General features: G+C 40.4%; 2 protein-coding genes across 3 annotated transcripts in view; both read right to left on the bottom strand.

Annotated features, from left to right (window-relative positions):
* The window catches only part of LOC103704185 (peptidyl-prolyl cis-trans isomerase PASTICCINO1), a 17,773-nt gene extending 12,152 nt beyond the window's left edge, over positions 1 to 5,621 (bottom strand). The window contains exons 1-7 of one of the 2 annotated variants that reach the window (XM_039125090.1): positions 5,378 to 5,621; positions 4,903 to 4,987; positions 4,429 to 4,498; positions 2,789 to 2,886; positions 1,954 to 2,076; positions 1,468 to 1,500; positions 1,220 to 1,278 (exon numbers count right to left, since the gene is read on the bottom strand). In XM_039125090.1, the coding sequence (XP_038981018.1) occupies positions 1,220 to 1,278; positions 1,468 to 1,500; positions 1,954 to 2,076; positions 2,789 to 2,886; positions 4,429 to 4,498; positions 4,903 to 4,987; positions 5,378 to 5,451 (542 nt within the window). In that variant the 5' untranslated portion in view covers positions 5,452 to 5,621. Of the gene's footprint in view, positions 1 to 1,219; positions 1,279 to 1,467; positions 1,501 to 1,953; positions 2,077 to 2,788; positions 2,887 to 4,428; positions 4,499 to 4,902; positions 4,990 to 5,377 lie in introns of those variants that run through there. The other variant, XM_039125091.1, reaches the window with a different exon arrangement.
* A 5,160-nt stretch (positions 5,622 to 10,781) lies between these two features.
* On the bottom strand, positions 10,782 to 13,403 carry LOC103704103. Its single transcript, XM_008787252.4, has 5 exons — positions 12,734 to 13,403; positions 12,321 to 12,635; positions 11,932 to 12,238; positions 11,593 to 11,700; positions 10,782 to 11,507 (listed from the first exon to the last, which is right to left on the bottom strand). Exons 1-5 carry the CDS (start codon positions 13,037 to 13,039, stop codon positions 11,392 to 11,394), a joined length of 1,152 nt encoding a protein of 383 aa, XP_008785474.1. The 5' UTR covers positions 13,040 to 13,403; the 3' UTR covers positions 10,782 to 11,391.
* Between the last annotated feature and the right edge of the window lie 3,970 nt (positions 13,404 to 17,373).

Here is a 17,373-nt window from a genome sequence, read left to right as displayed (position 1 = left end):
TACTGACCCAGACAAGAGCTGAGTTCATTGATCCAATTGGACTTGTATTAAAAATATATTAAAAATTAATTTTTAAAATAAAAATATGCAATATAAAAAATATCAAGAATTATCTACTTTATAAAGAACTTGTAAAAAAATTATGTCTAGATGTAAGAATATGTTATATGTATCGATATTTTTAGATATTTTAAACAACAAAGATTTGAAATGATCATAAGGGAAATATTGAAATATTTCATTTTTCACCATAGTGAAAAGGATTGATTTTTTATAAAAAGAATAAATACATAACATACAGAAAATGTTATTTTTATAATGTGAACAAGATTTAAAGAAGTATAATAAAATTTCAATACAAAGCAACAATGAATGTTGTCTAAGTGGCTAGTTGGTTGGTGCCTAACTTGACAATGGTTTATTTCCTCATATAGCAGTATTTTAGGTAATTTTTTCCCAGATGTCTGAATCCAGATCCGAAAATTTTTCAAAGTCTGCATCTGATTCCATATCCAAATTCACGACTGGGTATCCGAATCTAGATCCGGATCTGATCGGACGGACTTAAACATTCCTATCCGAATCCGAATATGGAAACGGATGCACTTGGATAATATTCGACTCATTTTCAACCTTTGAAACAACAGATAGCTTTGGCAAGGTAGCCATCATTAATGGGAGAAATTTGCAGTTAAACATTACAGCTACAATATGGAGGCCAAAACTGGTGGTACAATGAGTGGTGGCATCAATACAACATCAGGTGACAGCAGGGCCATTGCAAGTATGACTCCTCAACAAGGACAACTTGGTCAATGAGCATTCCAAATAGGAAGCCCTTAACTAGAAGTTTGAAAAGCCAGCTAGTTTGCACAACAAGCATTTGCTCATCTGTTACTACATAGTGCTCTTAATAATATGTATGTTATTTTTAAGTTCTATGTTCACTATTACAATTGAGCCAGTGCTTGATACCAACACTGAATGCTGACTAGTAATCATAACTTGTTTGCCAAAAATAATCAATTTAACAACAATATGGACTGCTTATGCATTCAAAGACCTAATAATTGCAGGCCCTGGTGGAGCCAGCCACAATTATAGTAGGCCAAAGGAAAACATGCCATGTATGCATCATAAAGATAATTCACGTTAAATTTAAAGCATTCACCAGATAAGTTGTAAAAATTTAGCCTATGCACAAAGAAAAGACATTCACCTAGCTGTCACTTCATATGGTTCTCTTGGAGATTCCCATCCTTGTCCTTCATCAATTATCTGACCACAAACAGAAAGATGGTAACATGTGATGTAACCAAAACAAAAGATCAAGCAAATGCATTATGGTCATGTTTTTGGCAATATTGATCTGCATAGTCTTGTCAAGTAAGGCATATATTGGACCTGTGGATACCGGGAAAATTACACCTAACAAATGAATAGACACAATGCATGTAAATTTAGTACCTTCTTCAAGACTCCCAAATCCTCACTGATAACCTACAAAGAGAAGAAAAGTGATCTTTTGAGTTTCTTAAAGAAAAAGAAAGATGCTAGCAAGTCGCTGGCTTCAAGAAACTCAGATACAATCAATAAAATAACCACAAAAACAATGTGCCAGGAATCCATGATTTGCTCAAAGTGACTCGAGTGGAAAGAGAGGTATGGACCAAGTTCAGAAAGATTAAAATAATGGAACAAATGCAAGCAAAATACTCTGAAAAAAAATGCCACTGAAAATGAAGATGTTCTTTAAGAGATATATGAAGTCATTTATATTGGTATTAAAAGAGCAATGTTATGTATAAATATATGTAGTGGTAAAAACTGACAAACAAGTGAAAATTGCTTATGAAAAGAAATGGAATACACCTGCATTAAATCTCGCGAATCTTGAGAGAATTACAAATAAAAAGAAAATTTCCATTTAACCAGATCCCAAATCATTATTACCTTGATTTTGAAGAAATCTAGCATCTCAATCTCAAAATGAAGTTCATCATCTTTAGGGAAGGCCTCTGGAGCTGGAACTGGACAATCATCCTCAGCATAGTGTAACTCAGGTTTCATCTTGAACTGAAAATAAAGACTATTGGAGTGAAAAGGAAAAGAAAAATTTCGACCAGAAAGAATGACAGCACATCCTAAACATTTGCAAATAAAATTTCACTTTATGAGGACAACTTGTTGTTTAGTTATTAATAGCAGAATGATTCAATTGTTATATGAAGCCTCTGCATCAAGTAACATGCAGGATAAACTACAATCAAACCTTTGTTCTTGAATAAACTAAGCAAAATACAAGATTTGGGAACAATTAATTTGTTGAGATGCGTGTGCCAAATAAATAAGAATTTGTGAAATTACCATAATCTGAACTAATACTTACTCTCAAAGTCTTGATCCTATCTCCACCATGTAAACACACACTTGCTTCGTGACAGCTGCCCATCGGGCCATTACAACACACCAGGTAAAGCTCTTGCTTTCCTTAGATGATTTAATAGAAGTGTTATATTTAAACAAGTTATGTTGCTTAGGACATATTACAAGAGTAGAAAATGAATACTTCATCAATCTTCAAAATGGAAGACCCAAAGAGTCACAAAGAAATTACTTAATATAGTACAGCTTATGTATGGCACTTACCAAAATTCATTTTTTATAGAGAAACAACTTAATCATTAAAGACTACGATGTTATCCTTGATTACACCTTTGCAACCCACATAAGCAGTTATGCTTCACATACATTTACGAAATAGTTTAGACAGCTTAAAGAAAAATACCATTGCCACTTCGCCCTTCAGCATAGTGGGAATGCCTTCAGAAAGTCCTAGAATCATCTTGCTCTTCCCCAGGATATGTCTGATAGGACTGCCCTTACCTATTACATCAAATAGTTAGCCAAAGAAATCTGTCATTACCCTTTTCTAGGAAAAAGAAGATACGCATCAAATGCTAGAGGCAAGGACTGTATGTTATGTAATAAAAAAAAAATGTAACACTCTCTGCAAAAGCATTCTAAAGAAAAATCATGCTCGATGTGTCAACATGTTGTATAAATGTCAATAATCTCGAAATTTTACCTGCATTGAGTGGCGGTCAAAAATCATAGGCACTACTATTTGTGTAGTGTGTGTGTGTGTTACTGAGAATCAACAGAGGTAAACATGCGTTTAGAGGCCTAAAAATCATTTCCATACTTTATTATTAATAAGTCCTCATTAAGGTAAATATAGAATAATTTATAAACAAACATATGTAAGCACGCATTGAATGGCTCAAAGTTATTTTAGCTATAATATTAATGGGTCTTCGCCAAAGTAGGTACAGAAACAAAGGCATAGCAACAAACACCAGGATTTGTTTCTCAAGGGTGAGCATCAAAATCTTATTGCACAAAAATGATTTTGTCTTTTTACAAATTTCTGATGAAATGTATCTTCATCATGACAACACTAACCAAAAACTACATCATTTGCCACCAGATGTCTAGTCTAAGCAAGGCAGATCCAGATTTCATAAGTCAAGTAATTGGTTAATGTGTTATTGTGCCTGAAGATTAACAACATTAAGCATGTCAAATAGGTTCAATACAAATAATTTGGATACTGCTTCTAAATATGCACCAAAAAAATCAAGAAACAGGATGTATTTAACAAGATTATTAAAAAGAAAAAGAGTGTCAGCTCTTTTTCAAGTCAAAATTTGTGTAAGAAATAGAAGGTTCCACATTGGAAGATGATGACCAAGCATTCAAATACTCTTTCTCATTAAGCTTGGAGCGACTTAAGGCATAGTGCAAATTAAAATATAAACACACTTTTTTTGAGGAAAGCAAGATGAAAGAAATACTTCAATAGAAGATGGACTACATACTTTACATTAACTCCTTTGTAAATGGAGGAGTTAACGATTATAAAATCAATAAAAGAGAATTCAAATTAAAGATCCAAACCTTTGAAGATGAAAAAATGCTTAGAAACCAAAATTTATATATTTTTAACATTCTATAATCTAGGTATCAAATCAGTACAAAAATAAATGGTATCAGTTACACTTGTGTGGTACATACATGATAGGAGACATAAATTGAAAATCCAAGATCACGGTCTATGCATGGTAGACTTAAAGTCACTAATGTTTTGATGATTAGAATACGATAAAATACAGTATCATGCTACTGAAATTATCCATTTTGACACCTACTTGATGATTATGTTAGAGACAACCAAAATATCTGAATTTTGATTTCTAGATATTTTTTCTAGCATAAATCATGTTCAACAGTCTGGATCTCGAATTTAGATATTCTACCATTAATTCCGAAACATTAAGTCCTTTCAAGGAGTTCATATAAAGTGTGCAGTCCAACTCTTTCAATATTATGATTATATGAGACTCAGTGACATAAATGCAAGCTTACCCCCATGTTCTGATCTTGTAGAGTTAATGATAACACCATCTAATGTTCGAATAGTGCAATGGTATATGACCTGCATAAAAAATCAAGAGGGATGTCTAAGCATTTTGTTAAGTCGACTTAGAGAAGGCAAAACATTAGCCAATTATGATGAAGTCATACGAAAAGCACGTCCAGACAACCTATAACAGCCACATAATTATTATTATTATTATTGTTATGCTTATGATATTGTAAACGGCAATGTAAGAGGTCACAAGGTGAAGCGATAAACTTTGCAAACAAGCTCTACCGAGTAAAATATAAATAAACAAACAACTGAAGCAGAAAATGTGAACTGTCCGCTGGAAAACAAAGATCAAAGCATAATTTCATCATTATCTAAGATCAAAGCAGACTGGTTCTCAAGAAGATCAATAAAATTATATTGCGTAAACGCATTATTGTAGTAACAAGTGGATAAGAATTAGATTCTACCCGATCTCCATCTTCAGGCTTCGCTGAACCCTCTCCCGATCTGATAATTGCTTTCATCAAACTTCCAGGAGTAATTTTCTTTCTCCTAAAGAGCAGAAGCGAGTGGCAATCAGTTACTTCAAGAATTTGACGCTCATAAATGAAAATTGTTGCTTCACGACAACCATAACAAAAAAGATTTCCGGCTGCTACGTAAATAGAAAAGCCGAGCTCCAAAGAAATTGAACAGCAGCTTCCCTTTAAAAATTCAAAAAAAAGAAACAAAACAATGGATAACCATATTTTCTTGAAAACAACGCGAGAAATACTGAGCGATCAAGTCCCGTAAGCAAACAGCCCCAATCTTTCTACCAAGAAATAAATTCGGATCCCAAGAAACGTGGCTGGGCCTATCGTATGTAACAAGAACTGGAAGAAGATGAACACAAGCTCCATTAAGTCTACAGTTTCGAGGATGTAGCATGGGAGGGTGTACCTCTTCTCAGCTTCCTCGGATTTCTTCTTCTTTGGTACGAATTCTCGCTGATCCTCGGCTTCGTCCACGGCCATGTCGCCTCTTTCTCTGGCGAAATTTCGACCAGAAATCCCAAATTCTCAAGAACGAAGGTAGCAGTTGAAAACCCTAGTCCTTTCAGTCGTCCGGTCCCCGAAGACCTCTCCCCGACGGCGATTCCAATGGGTCGGTATTCTTGAATCTCGATGAACGTACAAATTTAGGGAAACCGCGGTGGGGCCTTGGTGGGACGTTTGGAATGCCGGAGCGCCGGCTCAATGATTTCTTTACAGGCCCATTGGCCCAGCAGGCCCTAGGACCAGCCCATTAAAATCTCTCCGCGCCGCTAGTTAATAATCTCGTAGCGAATGATTGGAACATCATGTAGCGCCCGCTAGTTTAGTCGAGAGAGACACAGGCACCGCATGAAAGAGAGATACAAGGGAAAGCTTTGGGTGGGTAAAAGAGATGGAACAAATCAAGACTTGGGAGGTGGGAGAGGTTGAGGAGGTTCTGCTTGCAGCTGGCAACCGACCGGAGAACTCGATCCTCGAAGAGGAGGGGATGAGAGGAGCTCGGCTGCTCCTAAAACTAGCATAAGTGGCGGAGCGAGGGCCACCAATCTTAGCCGGCTTATTACTCAATTGATTCGGATATCTAGGCTCAGTTTGACAGAAACTGTTGGCTGTAGAACTTTCAAAAGTAAAGCTTTTTAAAATAGAGCTTTTACAAAAAGGCTTTTGATGTTTGATCACTACATTTCTAAAATACCGTAAAACTTTAATGTGTGTTTGGTAAACAAAATAAAAAAATACTTTGAATATAACAAAATGACAATAAAGAACACTGCATAGTATTATACAATATAGCATAATAAAATATAATATATATTAATATATAAATATATGATATAGTATGATATTACTGTAATATAATATTATATTATTATAATATAGTAATGCAATATTGTATACGATAGCTAATAATATAACATAATTTGATATTATATAATACAACATATCAACGTATTATAATATAATGTATTATAATATTATATTTATAGTATAATATAATATGAATATAGAAAATATTGTAATTATTATTATATATTAAAGGATATTTAGGGTTCTTTATTTTCTTTGTTGGGACTTCTGTAGATTTCTATAATATAAAAAAATATTTTTATAATTATAATATTTTATCATGGGTATTTTGGTCTAAAAAGAAAAATTTTTATAAATGAAAATAGCTTTCTCATGCATGCTAAAAGTGCTTTTCTGAAGAAGCTACTCCTGAGAAACTATTTTAGCTTTCTAGCAAAGCTAAAACGGTTTTCCGGTTTTTTTTACCAAATACCATATTCCATCCAAAAGTGGTTTTGGAGAGTTAGTATTTTCTGACCCTCCAAAAGCTTTGCCAAATAGGACCTTAGTTTGGTTTAAACTTTAAACCGGGCGACGGCTACGCCATACATATACACTAAAATTTTGGCCGGGCTGGTCTTGGGCTGAAAATTGCAATCAAAATCCAAGTCCAGTCCGTTTAACATAGTAGGCTTATATTTCCTGCTCGGTTTGGTCCGCCGGGTTTATATTCAGATTCAAACTTGTCCGAAAGACTTCGGGGGTCTAGGTAGGACGGAGCACGTATGGTTGCGGAAGTGATCGATATCATGGCCGTCGTTGGACAGCCATTCCATAATAATTAATAGCAATAATGCTGGGATAACCAATAGCTTACAGGCAGGGCCTGGCGTTGGGCGAGCGTGGAGTACATGCAAACCCCGAGCCGGTCTTTGAGTGGTAGTTTGCTGACCTCTCAAGTTTGAGCCCTTGAACCATAAAATATGAAAAACGCACTGTTGGCGTGTAGAACAAGCACAATAGCAAATATGGCTATTAAAGGGAGGGTGAAATCTGCTTTGAGACATCTGCTACATCGCAAAAAATTGTAATGTCTTTCAGGCCGTACATGTATGCCGTAAAGTGAATAGAGTTGCTCACTAGATCGTCTCCTTTGTTGCCCAACATTTCGAAAAAATTTTATGAACGCATCACAGGATCTCTCCTCCACCGCTTTATCACTTTTTTTCTCTTGATTCTGCTGGCTGCATCCACATTAAAGTCGTATGAGCAGCCGTTGTAGTAAAAAAGAAAAAAAAAAAAGTATCAAAAGAGAGACCAAGTATGCTAGAATTATGCTATATAACGATAGCAAATATGCTTGGGAAGCATGTAGGGCTCTTGGGCAGCCACCAAACTAGAGGCCCATCCCGCAACCAGAAGTCTTTGAGAAGTCGACAATCCACCGCGCCACCTACCGGTCCAATATCAGGCAACACATCGGCGCGCGAGATGTGTTCGATCAAATGGCCCACAGACAACCATCACATGACCATGGCAACCTCTGGTAATTTACTCGGCAGCAACAACAGCGTGTCACGCACATGGTAGGGCCATCTGAGGTTTCCATATTTCTTCACGGATATCGAAACACTGGACTGCCCATTTTTATGAGCTCACGACACCCCAGAGGAGGAAGAACGTGCAGTCCGCCACAAAACAAAGCTACTTTGCTTCCCCCCATCAAACTACCCTGCTTCTACTGGAAGTCTTCTCCCCTGCTCGATGCCACCACGATCACTGACAGATTTTTTCGGCAAAAATGATCAATAATATTTAATAACTTTCGGTGGTCTTTATCCGGAACACTTTCAAAGGAGAGATTTGACCGGTTCGAGCAGGGAAAGCAAGTCACGCACCGCAGTGCCGCAGGACCCAAAAGCAAAAAGAATGTACGCAAAAATAAAAAGGGAGCGGCACGTACCGCGGCTGCTGCGCAAGCAACCACTCCTCGACCCAACTTTAAAAAAAGGTCGGGAAGAACAAAGGGAAATGGGGTGCGAATTGCAATTTGACGCTTCAACTTTCCAAGACTGATCCATACGTCCTTTCTTCATCAAAAGTTTTAATTAAACGAGTTTTAATTTGAGTCAATGTTATCCTCCCAGTCGTGAGTCGTCTGTCGTATACGCCATTAACAACATTTATGAAAGGACCAAAGTACTTTGTGGTATAACAAGGTCGGACGTGAAGAAAAATTGGACTTCGTTTCGCATTGATTTTGGTCAGCTAAAAAATACTTTTTAAAAAATCATAAATTTTTTTTTTTACTCTTCCAAAGCTCACAATATTTAATTAAAAAAATTGGACTCTTATATTATTATAATATTTTTCAGAATAAATATATACGTTTTTTATTTATTATATTTTTAACATAAAATATTAAAAATTATAAACTAAAAATATTTTATTATAACAATTTTTGATAGCAGATATAGTTAGAGCAATTGCCAAAACTATATAATAATCTTTATAATAAATATCTAATCAAAAATATTTTCTTAGTTTAGTTATCATTATCAAATAGATATCAAGTTTCAATAGTATTTGAAAAAATATAGTTACTAAATAGTAAATAACCTTTTATTACAAACTTTTTTTAATTAAAAACTTTAAAAGTAAAAGTTCTACTGAAAGCTTTACGATCTATAATAATATTAAAAAAAACTTTTTAAAAAAAAAAAATCCACCGCAGCAACACATTCACCCTCGTCATTGTTGTGATGTTCTCTCTCCCATCTCCCTTACCGTTGTCACGGGCATTGGCATCTCTTTCGGGTTTGCTCTTTTCTAGCCAAAAGCATCCCCCAAGCTCATCGAAAATCGGACTTCACATCACCGCTATTTCCATCATTGCCATCATCCTTACGGCGCTCGGGCTTGGCATCACCAACCTCAACTACATGGCTGTGTCCACTACCACCGCCAACCGCCGCCATCCATCGTCCCGCCCTGACTTGGATGGCCGACCGCTCTTGCTAATGTCTAAATCCGCACCATCCTTGGTCCATCCTCACATAAAAGAATACTATTGTTGAAGACCTTCGAAGTGCTGATATGGATCGCTTCCATCAACTTGCAAAATAGCAACAAATTAAGAGCCCATCGAAGTTGGCTGTAGCCAAGCCTCAAGTCAGAAAAGATAAAAAAATTTGGTAATGGTGTGAGAGAAAAAAAAACGAATGGAAGTCCTGCTTGTTAGTGTAACATCATTGTCATCATCGTTTCGTGATTCTGAGCCTATGAGGGTCGCACAGTAACTCTTCAAAATTGCATCATAACCGTCTAAGAATATGATGAAACCTCTTAGGGCCACTATACTAATCTTTAATTCTCAGCATGACAGACCGCCCAATACGAGAGGGCTCTAAGTCGATTAAAGATGGATGTCGAGCTGAATGATTATCTAACTGAGCTATAAGACTCCATCTGGCACATCCTGTGCCAATGTGAGCTCTCAAAGAATGGTGTTTCTAATCTGCTCAGGTCTTAAAAACAGATTGAGATAGTTCTTATTTGACTACGCAGAACACATCAGTTTTGCGTTGGACAAATCCAATCATACTACATCATCAAGCCCATCTCCTACCGCATCAAATACCATCGATATTGACGCCCTTCGTGGGACCTATATGGTCGGGGATGTGGTCATCAACAAGCTGGAGGACTCTTCCTCCCGATCTACTTCACACCCTACAACACCAAGACCATCATGGCAACCATCGACGGGGCAAACCCTACAACCTGCTGTTTCTTCGACCTCAAGCAAATTAGCAAACGGAGGACAAGAACCGGCACAATAATGAGGCTGACGTGGCCAGAAAAAACACAGCCACAAGAGGTGATGGAGGGATCGGCAACGGCAGATCACAGAGACGCATATCGAAAACCACCTGGATAATTATCTAAAAGTACTATGGACCTATGATGGTCACATGAGAGGACCAACCGCCCCAGAGAAGTTCAGAAAGTGGAGAATAGCCCGCCGAGGAAAAAAAACCGTCTGAAAAAAATAAAAAATAACGAAAAAATAACTCTTGTTGGATTAATTCTTTTAATAAAAAAACTATATATTTAGTTCACCGACTAAAATTTGGAATACTTTTTTCCCATGATAATCTCTCTCTTTAGCAAAAATAAAATAAATATTTTATACAACTTTAATAACAAAAAATAGAAGCTCCCAAAAATAAGACTCTACAATGTACCACTTTGTCTTACCGACCAAACTTGCCATCATATTCTCCCACCAAAGTCCAAAAATTGATTCAAATTCAAATTTCAAGAAAGTGAAAATGATATAAGATAGCCTCAGCACAACACAAGAACAGAGCCTGTCGGGCGCTACATTACAGACAGATTCCAGTTCGGGTAGCTGACCGGTCACCGAGTATCATCAACCCAAAAGAGCCGGAGACTTGAGCAAAATCCAAAACAACACAGCACGACATGGAGGAAAATGGACAACCACAAAGGAACAAAAAAACCACAAGCCCAATAAGAAATAAAACTTACCATTAAGCCATATTCCTTAATACATTATAGAGCGATAACGCACTTACAGATCGTCGCCAAGATAACATTCTATCTTGATCATATGTCCTAATAACTCCCATCCCTCAAACAAAAATTACAGGAGAGAAAATATACTTCAGGAAACCACCCAAACACTGATTATTATTACCCAAGCCTAAATGCTTGGTCTTTCTTTGCAAGTCAAAAGGCTGCAAGAGAGAGTAATAGGTGGGCTCGGCGAGTAAACATAGAAGAAATTATCTTATTCGATATAGGTACCCACTTCATAATTTTTCTTCCCAAACAACAAAAAACTGCTGGACTTATTTCGACCTTCCCGCGATCCGTCTATTCCCCGGCACCCGAGCAAATCATCAAGCGATCTCGTCCATCCAAGCACTTCCTCCTTCCCAAAATCCAAAATGACACAAGTCTAGATCTACACGACAAATATCACCTACCATTTCTACTGCTGTTTTTTTCCAGTTTCCTCCAATATGAAGTTGAAATCCTAACCTAAAACTGCTGAGAGACTACTTGCTACCCGTAAAAGCGACAAGAGATGTCAGTGACGAGGAGTTAGTAAGTCCACTCCGGGGGTAGGAGAATGTCATGGCTTGGAACGGCAGCTGGCTGAGGATGGAGGTTCCGCTTTGGGTGGGATAGAGCATTGTTGCTCCGGCCAACCAGGGAATCTGTTACCAAAACATACACAAGTTAACAAAAGTCAGGCGAAACGGGATCTGAAAGAAAATTTAAGGAGAGAAAACGGGGGCTTGCCGTGGTCAAGAACAAAGCCGCCAGGATATCGTTGCTGGGCTCCCAATTCCTCCGGGATCAAGTTAAGAGCCTGAACGACTCTAGCCGGCAGAAGCACGGTCGAACAAGCTGATAATTACCCAAACAAAAAAAGAGACGAATGAAACCATGCCGGTAGGCTAAAACCTCGCGTAATGATAGAAGAAAATGACATAACTGATATACTAAAAAACATGATTCCGTTTGGGTAACCTCCGAGCATAATAATCACAAGATCTGGAAAACTAGCAGCTAGTGATTTTCTTAAATGACAATTATACCCAAATTCCATTTAAACAAGGGGAATGCTAGGATGATTACCTGGCTTCTTGAGAGACTCGGTTGGAGTTCCGACCCTCCGGGGGAGGAAGACACCGGTACCAGTAGACTCCCTTCTGGCACCAGGTCCGGTGAGGAAGACAGCTCTCATCCCAGACCCTTGTTGGTGTTGCTGCGGCTGCTGCTGCTTCTGGAGAGGAAGTGGCAGACCAAGTGGCCGGCCGCCGCACCGCCCCTCTCCTCCATAACCGCCGCCGCCGCCACCTCCGACGACCCTCGCTCTGCCCTGCCTCCCCCATGCGGCTGAAAGCTGTTGCTTCATTAATTGCTGCTGCTTCAAATGATAAAACTGCAGAAAAAAACACACAAAGATTAGAGAGTGAAAACATGATGAACAACCATATATTTTAAGTAAGGACAGACGGATCTACCTGAGCCGCCTGCAACTGCTGCTTGGTGAGCACTGGAGAGTTATAACAGCCGGCTTTTTGGGGGTTCTGGGAAGGGGCGGGAAAAGGCTTCCTCGACGGCCCGAGGAGGCCGCGGGCGTAAACGTTCTGTTCGTTTAACCTCAGCCGCATCACCTGCCCTGCGGCTTCGTACAGCACATCCCATGGATCTTCCTTGTGCTGCTCCATCGGTGACGACAACGGTGAGGAAACCAGCGAAGGCCCGTTCGGGCTCCCCTTGCCGGAAGCGGACCACGCGCTCAGAGTCGACTGAGGAGAACCGGTCATCATCCGCATCTTCTCACAAGAAACCCCACAGATCAGTACACCAAATAACAGTAACACCTAACGCAACGACCAAGAACCCTCAAAAGATGAAAGTTGAGAAAGAATACCTTGACGTTGTCACCACAAGGAAGAGCAGAGGACACCTTGTCGCCGTCCTGGAGAAAGCAGTGAGCCATCTTTTGCGCGAGCCCAGCCATATAGTCATCCTCATCGCTTTCGGTTCCGGTCACAGAGTCCACCGGCGATGGCGGATTGGAACCAAACCCGTATGGCAGCTCGCCGGAAAAGCAAACATCGCCCACCCCGGCTGCTTGCGCCTCGCTCCTCCTCTTCTCTCCTCCATCGACGAAGAAATCGTCGCAGAGGAAGTCGGATGGAAGCCAGAACTCCGGGTCCTCCAGATTTTTCGCCATTTCGGGGAACAGAAGAGAACCAGTAGGTGTAGGTCCGGGTGTGGAGGTGGTCGAGGGGAAGATGCTAAAAATAGGAGAAAAAGGAGAGGGTAGACATTACTCCAGTTGGGATTTTGCTGGTTGCAGAAGAAATAATAATAGCCCACACTTGGGAGGGATGGAGGGAGGGAGGGAGGGGGGGGGGGGGTTGCTGCTCTGGTTTCCACTCGCTGGGGCCCCTTAACAAAGGAGGGAGCCAAGAGAGAGAGAGAGAGAGAGAGAGAGAGAGAGAGAGGAGGAGGAGGAGGAGCAAAGAAAGCGAGAAGATTTCTCTTTCCGGTGGAACCGAGATGAGAGAGAAGGGGGGGGGGGACACAGGAGGGAATGTCGATCGACGGTAGGAAGTTGAGCGGTAGGTTAAGTCTTCCCGGTTTTAAAGAGAATATGGCGACTTATTATGGGTAAAGAAACCAAAAAATTAAAAAAGGGTAAGGCGGAAAAGCGAAACCCTAGCATCTATTTCCAGTCCCTCCGCTATCCGCCATCCGTCGCGTTACCACGCAACGCTACCTTCTTCCCTTTGTTAATTCTTATTTCTAAATAATTATATACGCGTCGGCAACTTGACGTATCCGTCCTTTGTTCTTTAGCGTCATAGCTTGTGATGGCAAGGAGGAGATCGTCTTTCCACTGTATCCAACTCTAGAATGATATAATTTGCAATAAAAAACATGAAATAATTTCAGTTACTAATAAAAGATTTTGAATTTTGATAAGCGGTCAGTGTCCGGAAACACCAGAAACATTAACAAGCCAACGACAAAAGATGTCACTGGCTTGTCTATTTGAGTATTTTCTTCTCCGGTTGCTTAAACTACCATCCATCCTTCTCTAATTAATTCATTAATCAGCGGTTAGCTCAACAAACTGGGACAGGAAAATAAATCACAAAATATAATATTCCCGTCGTAGGGAAAAAAAATAAAAGAGGCTATTATTATTTGTTCTCGTAAAAAGGCCCAAACACGTCATTGACGTGTAGAGTGGAAATTAGAATCCGGTTTCCGGCGCCAAAAAGATCTGAAACCGCCAGTCCAGTACGGAATGTCGTGCATGACAGGTGGACATGTCTCACCACCACTCTACTCTATTTACTTAGCACAGTACCATACCCACCAGAATCCTAGGTTACCGGAAGGCCCCGTTCCGTTGCAACGGTCATCCACAAAATCTCACCCAATCGACCCCCGGTGAAATCACCGCGGCCCTCCTTCTCGAAAATCGAAATCTGAATCCATGGCGGTGGTGACGTGGCGGTTGTGGAGAAGTTGCCACGTTCGCCTTCTAGCTCGCCGTTCTTCTTTTAAAAAGGCAAAAAAAAATAAATCTGCCGGCCTTGGCAGCGCCGCCGGGGAACCGGACGCCGGAGTCCCAATCGACCGCTAGCTGGTCGTTCTTCTTTAAGAAACAGGAACGTCCACCTTCCTCCGTCCGCTTCGACGACGGTCGCTTTCTGTCGGCTGAATCCATGGCGGTGGTGACGTGGCGGTTGTGGAGAAGTTGCCACGTTCGCCTTCTAGCTCGCCGTTCTTCTTTTAAAAAGGCAAAAAAAAATAAATCTGCCGGCCTTGGCAGCGCCGCCGGGGAACCGGACGCCGGAGTCCCAATCGACCGCTAGCTGGTCGTTCTTCTTTAAGAAACAGGAACGTCCACCTTCCTCCGTCCGCTTCGACGACGGTCGCTTTCTGTCGGCAAAACGGCAGCTGTCGCCCCAGTCTCCCGGACGCCACTCCGTCCCATTAAATCCGGTTGAATCATCCATCCCGCCAAAAATCAAGAAGGCATTTCATAATTATAACCCATACGCGATAAAATAAAATAAATAGGAAATAGAAAAAGGTGCGCAGGGTGTGGGGCGACGCGACCTGCTTACCTGCCGAGGAGGACAGCACGGGCCGAAGTGGGATAAACTGATAAAGAAAAGGCGGGAAGCCAATGGAAGGAATAAAAATATATAGTAATAAAAAATATTCATAGATTTAAAGAATGAATTAAAAAGTAAACGAAGGAGAAGAGCTCTCTGCTCTGCCTTCGGCCGTGCATAGCTTCGAGGCGCTCCTATTCCTGTTGCCTATTATTTTAGTTCCCATTTTTAAAATTCGAAAAGCAAAATAATTTGAAATTTCCAATTTAAAAAATATAAAAGGCCAAAGCCACTGATTTGGGCTTTACCGTAGCCGGAGCTTTTGAATTTCCCGCCGTGGGAGGGACCCCTTCGGGCGATGGACCACAGTCCCCCCCTGCACCGGACGGGGGTGTTGCGTTCCCCAGATCAGATGGAAAGGGGGCCGCGGGGCCACAAGCTCGCTTGACTTATTTTAGCGGAAAGAGATTTAAACTATTTCCAACGCGAACCTACGAGGACTGGAGCCTAGTGCTTTTGGGCGCGGTTTTGGTGCCTAAACTCGCTCTGGCATCCTGAAATTTAAAAGTTAAAAAAATTAGGCGCCAGATTTGGGGCGGGGAGTGGTAGATAGCTGTGTACGTAGCAATTATTGCAGCGGCCAAGTGGATAAGGACAAAGAGAGCGATGCCATTTGCCGTGAATTGTTTTCGCATCGCAGCATCATCATCATCATGCGGCCACGGGGCCGTCAAATCCCCTCGCATGTACAAAAGGATCATTAATTGAAGGGCTTGGAGTTGGTGGGCATTGGATCTCGAACAGGCCTAATCTTAAAGACGGATCACATGGAACTGGGCGGTCACAGTTATCGATGACGAAGTTGATGGGAGGACTGAGCCACATACTCTGGTCGCCATTACATCTAATCATGGCGTATGCTGGTAGACCGGCGGAGCAAGTTAAAAATGATGGGCTCGGCCATATAAGAGGTGCCACGTCAAATCAGAGATTCCTTATTCTACAGACGGTTTTTAGTTGCGATGCACGGAATGGCCTCGAAACAATAGATGGGACCTCCGGATCGCAATTATATTTCCACTCCAATGTTTTCTGATCGCGCACCGCCTCTTCGACCCCTGCTGACACCGGCAGCAGCCGGCTTCTGCGTCTTCCTCTGATTATGGCGAGTTCAGGGGCCCGTGTTATATCAAAAAGGCCGGACTCCGGGCTCCACTTTAGGATGGGGTCAGGTGATGCATGGAGATACGTGTTACTGATGGTTTCTTCCCTTGATGGTATTGAGCTTTGACCTTTTTGAGAGACTCTTATTAAGCTTGCAGCACACCACCATTCTTGGCCTTCATCCTTCCTTTTCTTCTTTTTTTTTTTTAAGATTTTTTTATAGCGTGCAAGCAATTGCCCACGGGATAAGAAAGAAGAAGCCACCACAAAAGTAGGGTCGGTTGCTCTGCCCACCACCTTATATGGCCTTAAATTTTTCTGGATTTCATGGGCCCTACTTGATTTCCGTTTTTATCTCACCATGGTTGCAACTTGCAAGGTGCCTACATTAAATAACATAAAATTTAAGTTTAACAAATTATAATATCATCGGGTTTATTTATTTATTGCATGAAATGGATGAGTTATATAATTTTAATACGAATATATTTAAGAAACTCAAAATACACCATATCTCGAGGTCGTTGTCAAGTTCATCCTCAGAGCATGCTGGAAACCTGCAATTCAGTTAACGACATCCAGTGTGAAGCCTTTTACTTTTTCTCCTTTTATGTAGTCGAGAATTAAAGTTGTATATATCTTATGAGTCATGCGGTAGTGTCTGCAAGGTTTCTCACTGACAGAAAACCTTTTTGCTTCCACTGTAATTTGATTTTATTGGACAGTAGAATATTTCGATGGAAGCGGTGTGGGATAAGAAAAGTCCTGGATGCCTTAATGAACAAGTATAATGACGGCTTGTGGCGTGGAATGTTCCACTTAATGACGGTGTAGGACGACTAGTGATTGCTCGTGTAAGGCTGGTTCATGATTAAAAGACAACTGACTTGATTGGCATCAACCACAATCCTCGAGCTTTAATCTTTATATGTGGAAAGCAATGGTGGGCACATGGAATACGCTGCTAACGCGATTTTTTTTCTTTTTCTTTTTTATCGTGATTGAAGATGATGACCTGGACTTAAAATTAAGACCTAGAGAAATACTTACGTGGCAGTTAATCTTGTACAGTTCTGGGCCTTCTGGCTCAGTTTCGCTACTTCATGAAGAGAAGGAATTCAATTATGTGAACCAGTCTTTGTTTCGAGATTTTTAACTTACCAAACAACATCTTCCGGAAGGATTTGGAGTCACCCTCTACGTGGACTTATCATTCTTTGACAGGCCCAATTGTACAAATCATTAGGATTAATTTTATGATTAAATT

The sequence above is a fragment of the Phoenix dactylifera genome, chromosome 3 (assembly GCF_009389715.1).
Source record: "Phoenix dactylifera cultivar Barhee BC4 chromosome 3, palm_55x_up_171113_PBpolish2nd_filt_p, whole genome shotgun sequence".
In the NCBI taxonomy this organism is placed as follows: Eukaryota; Viridiplantae; Streptophyta; class Magnoliopsida; order Arecales; family Arecaceae; genus Phoenix; species Phoenix dactylifera.
This window is presented reverse-complemented; position numbering and strand designations above follow the sequence as displayed.

Excerpts from the sequence above, each read along its gene's own strand:
- LOC103704103 (XM_008787252.4), bottom strand. The coding sequence starts at position 13,039 with ATGGCGAAAAATCTGGAGGACCCGGAGTTCTGGCTTCCATCCGACTTC. Across the intron at positions 12,636-12,733 it reads CTTGTGGTGACAACGTCAAG|ATGCGGATGATGACCGGTTC; the intron begins GTATTCTTTCTC and ends TCTTGTGAGAAG. Across the intron at positions 11,701-11,931 it reads CGAGTCTCTCAAGAAGCCAG|CTTGTTCGACCGTGCTTCTG; the intron begins GTAATCATCCTA and ends GGTAATTATCAG.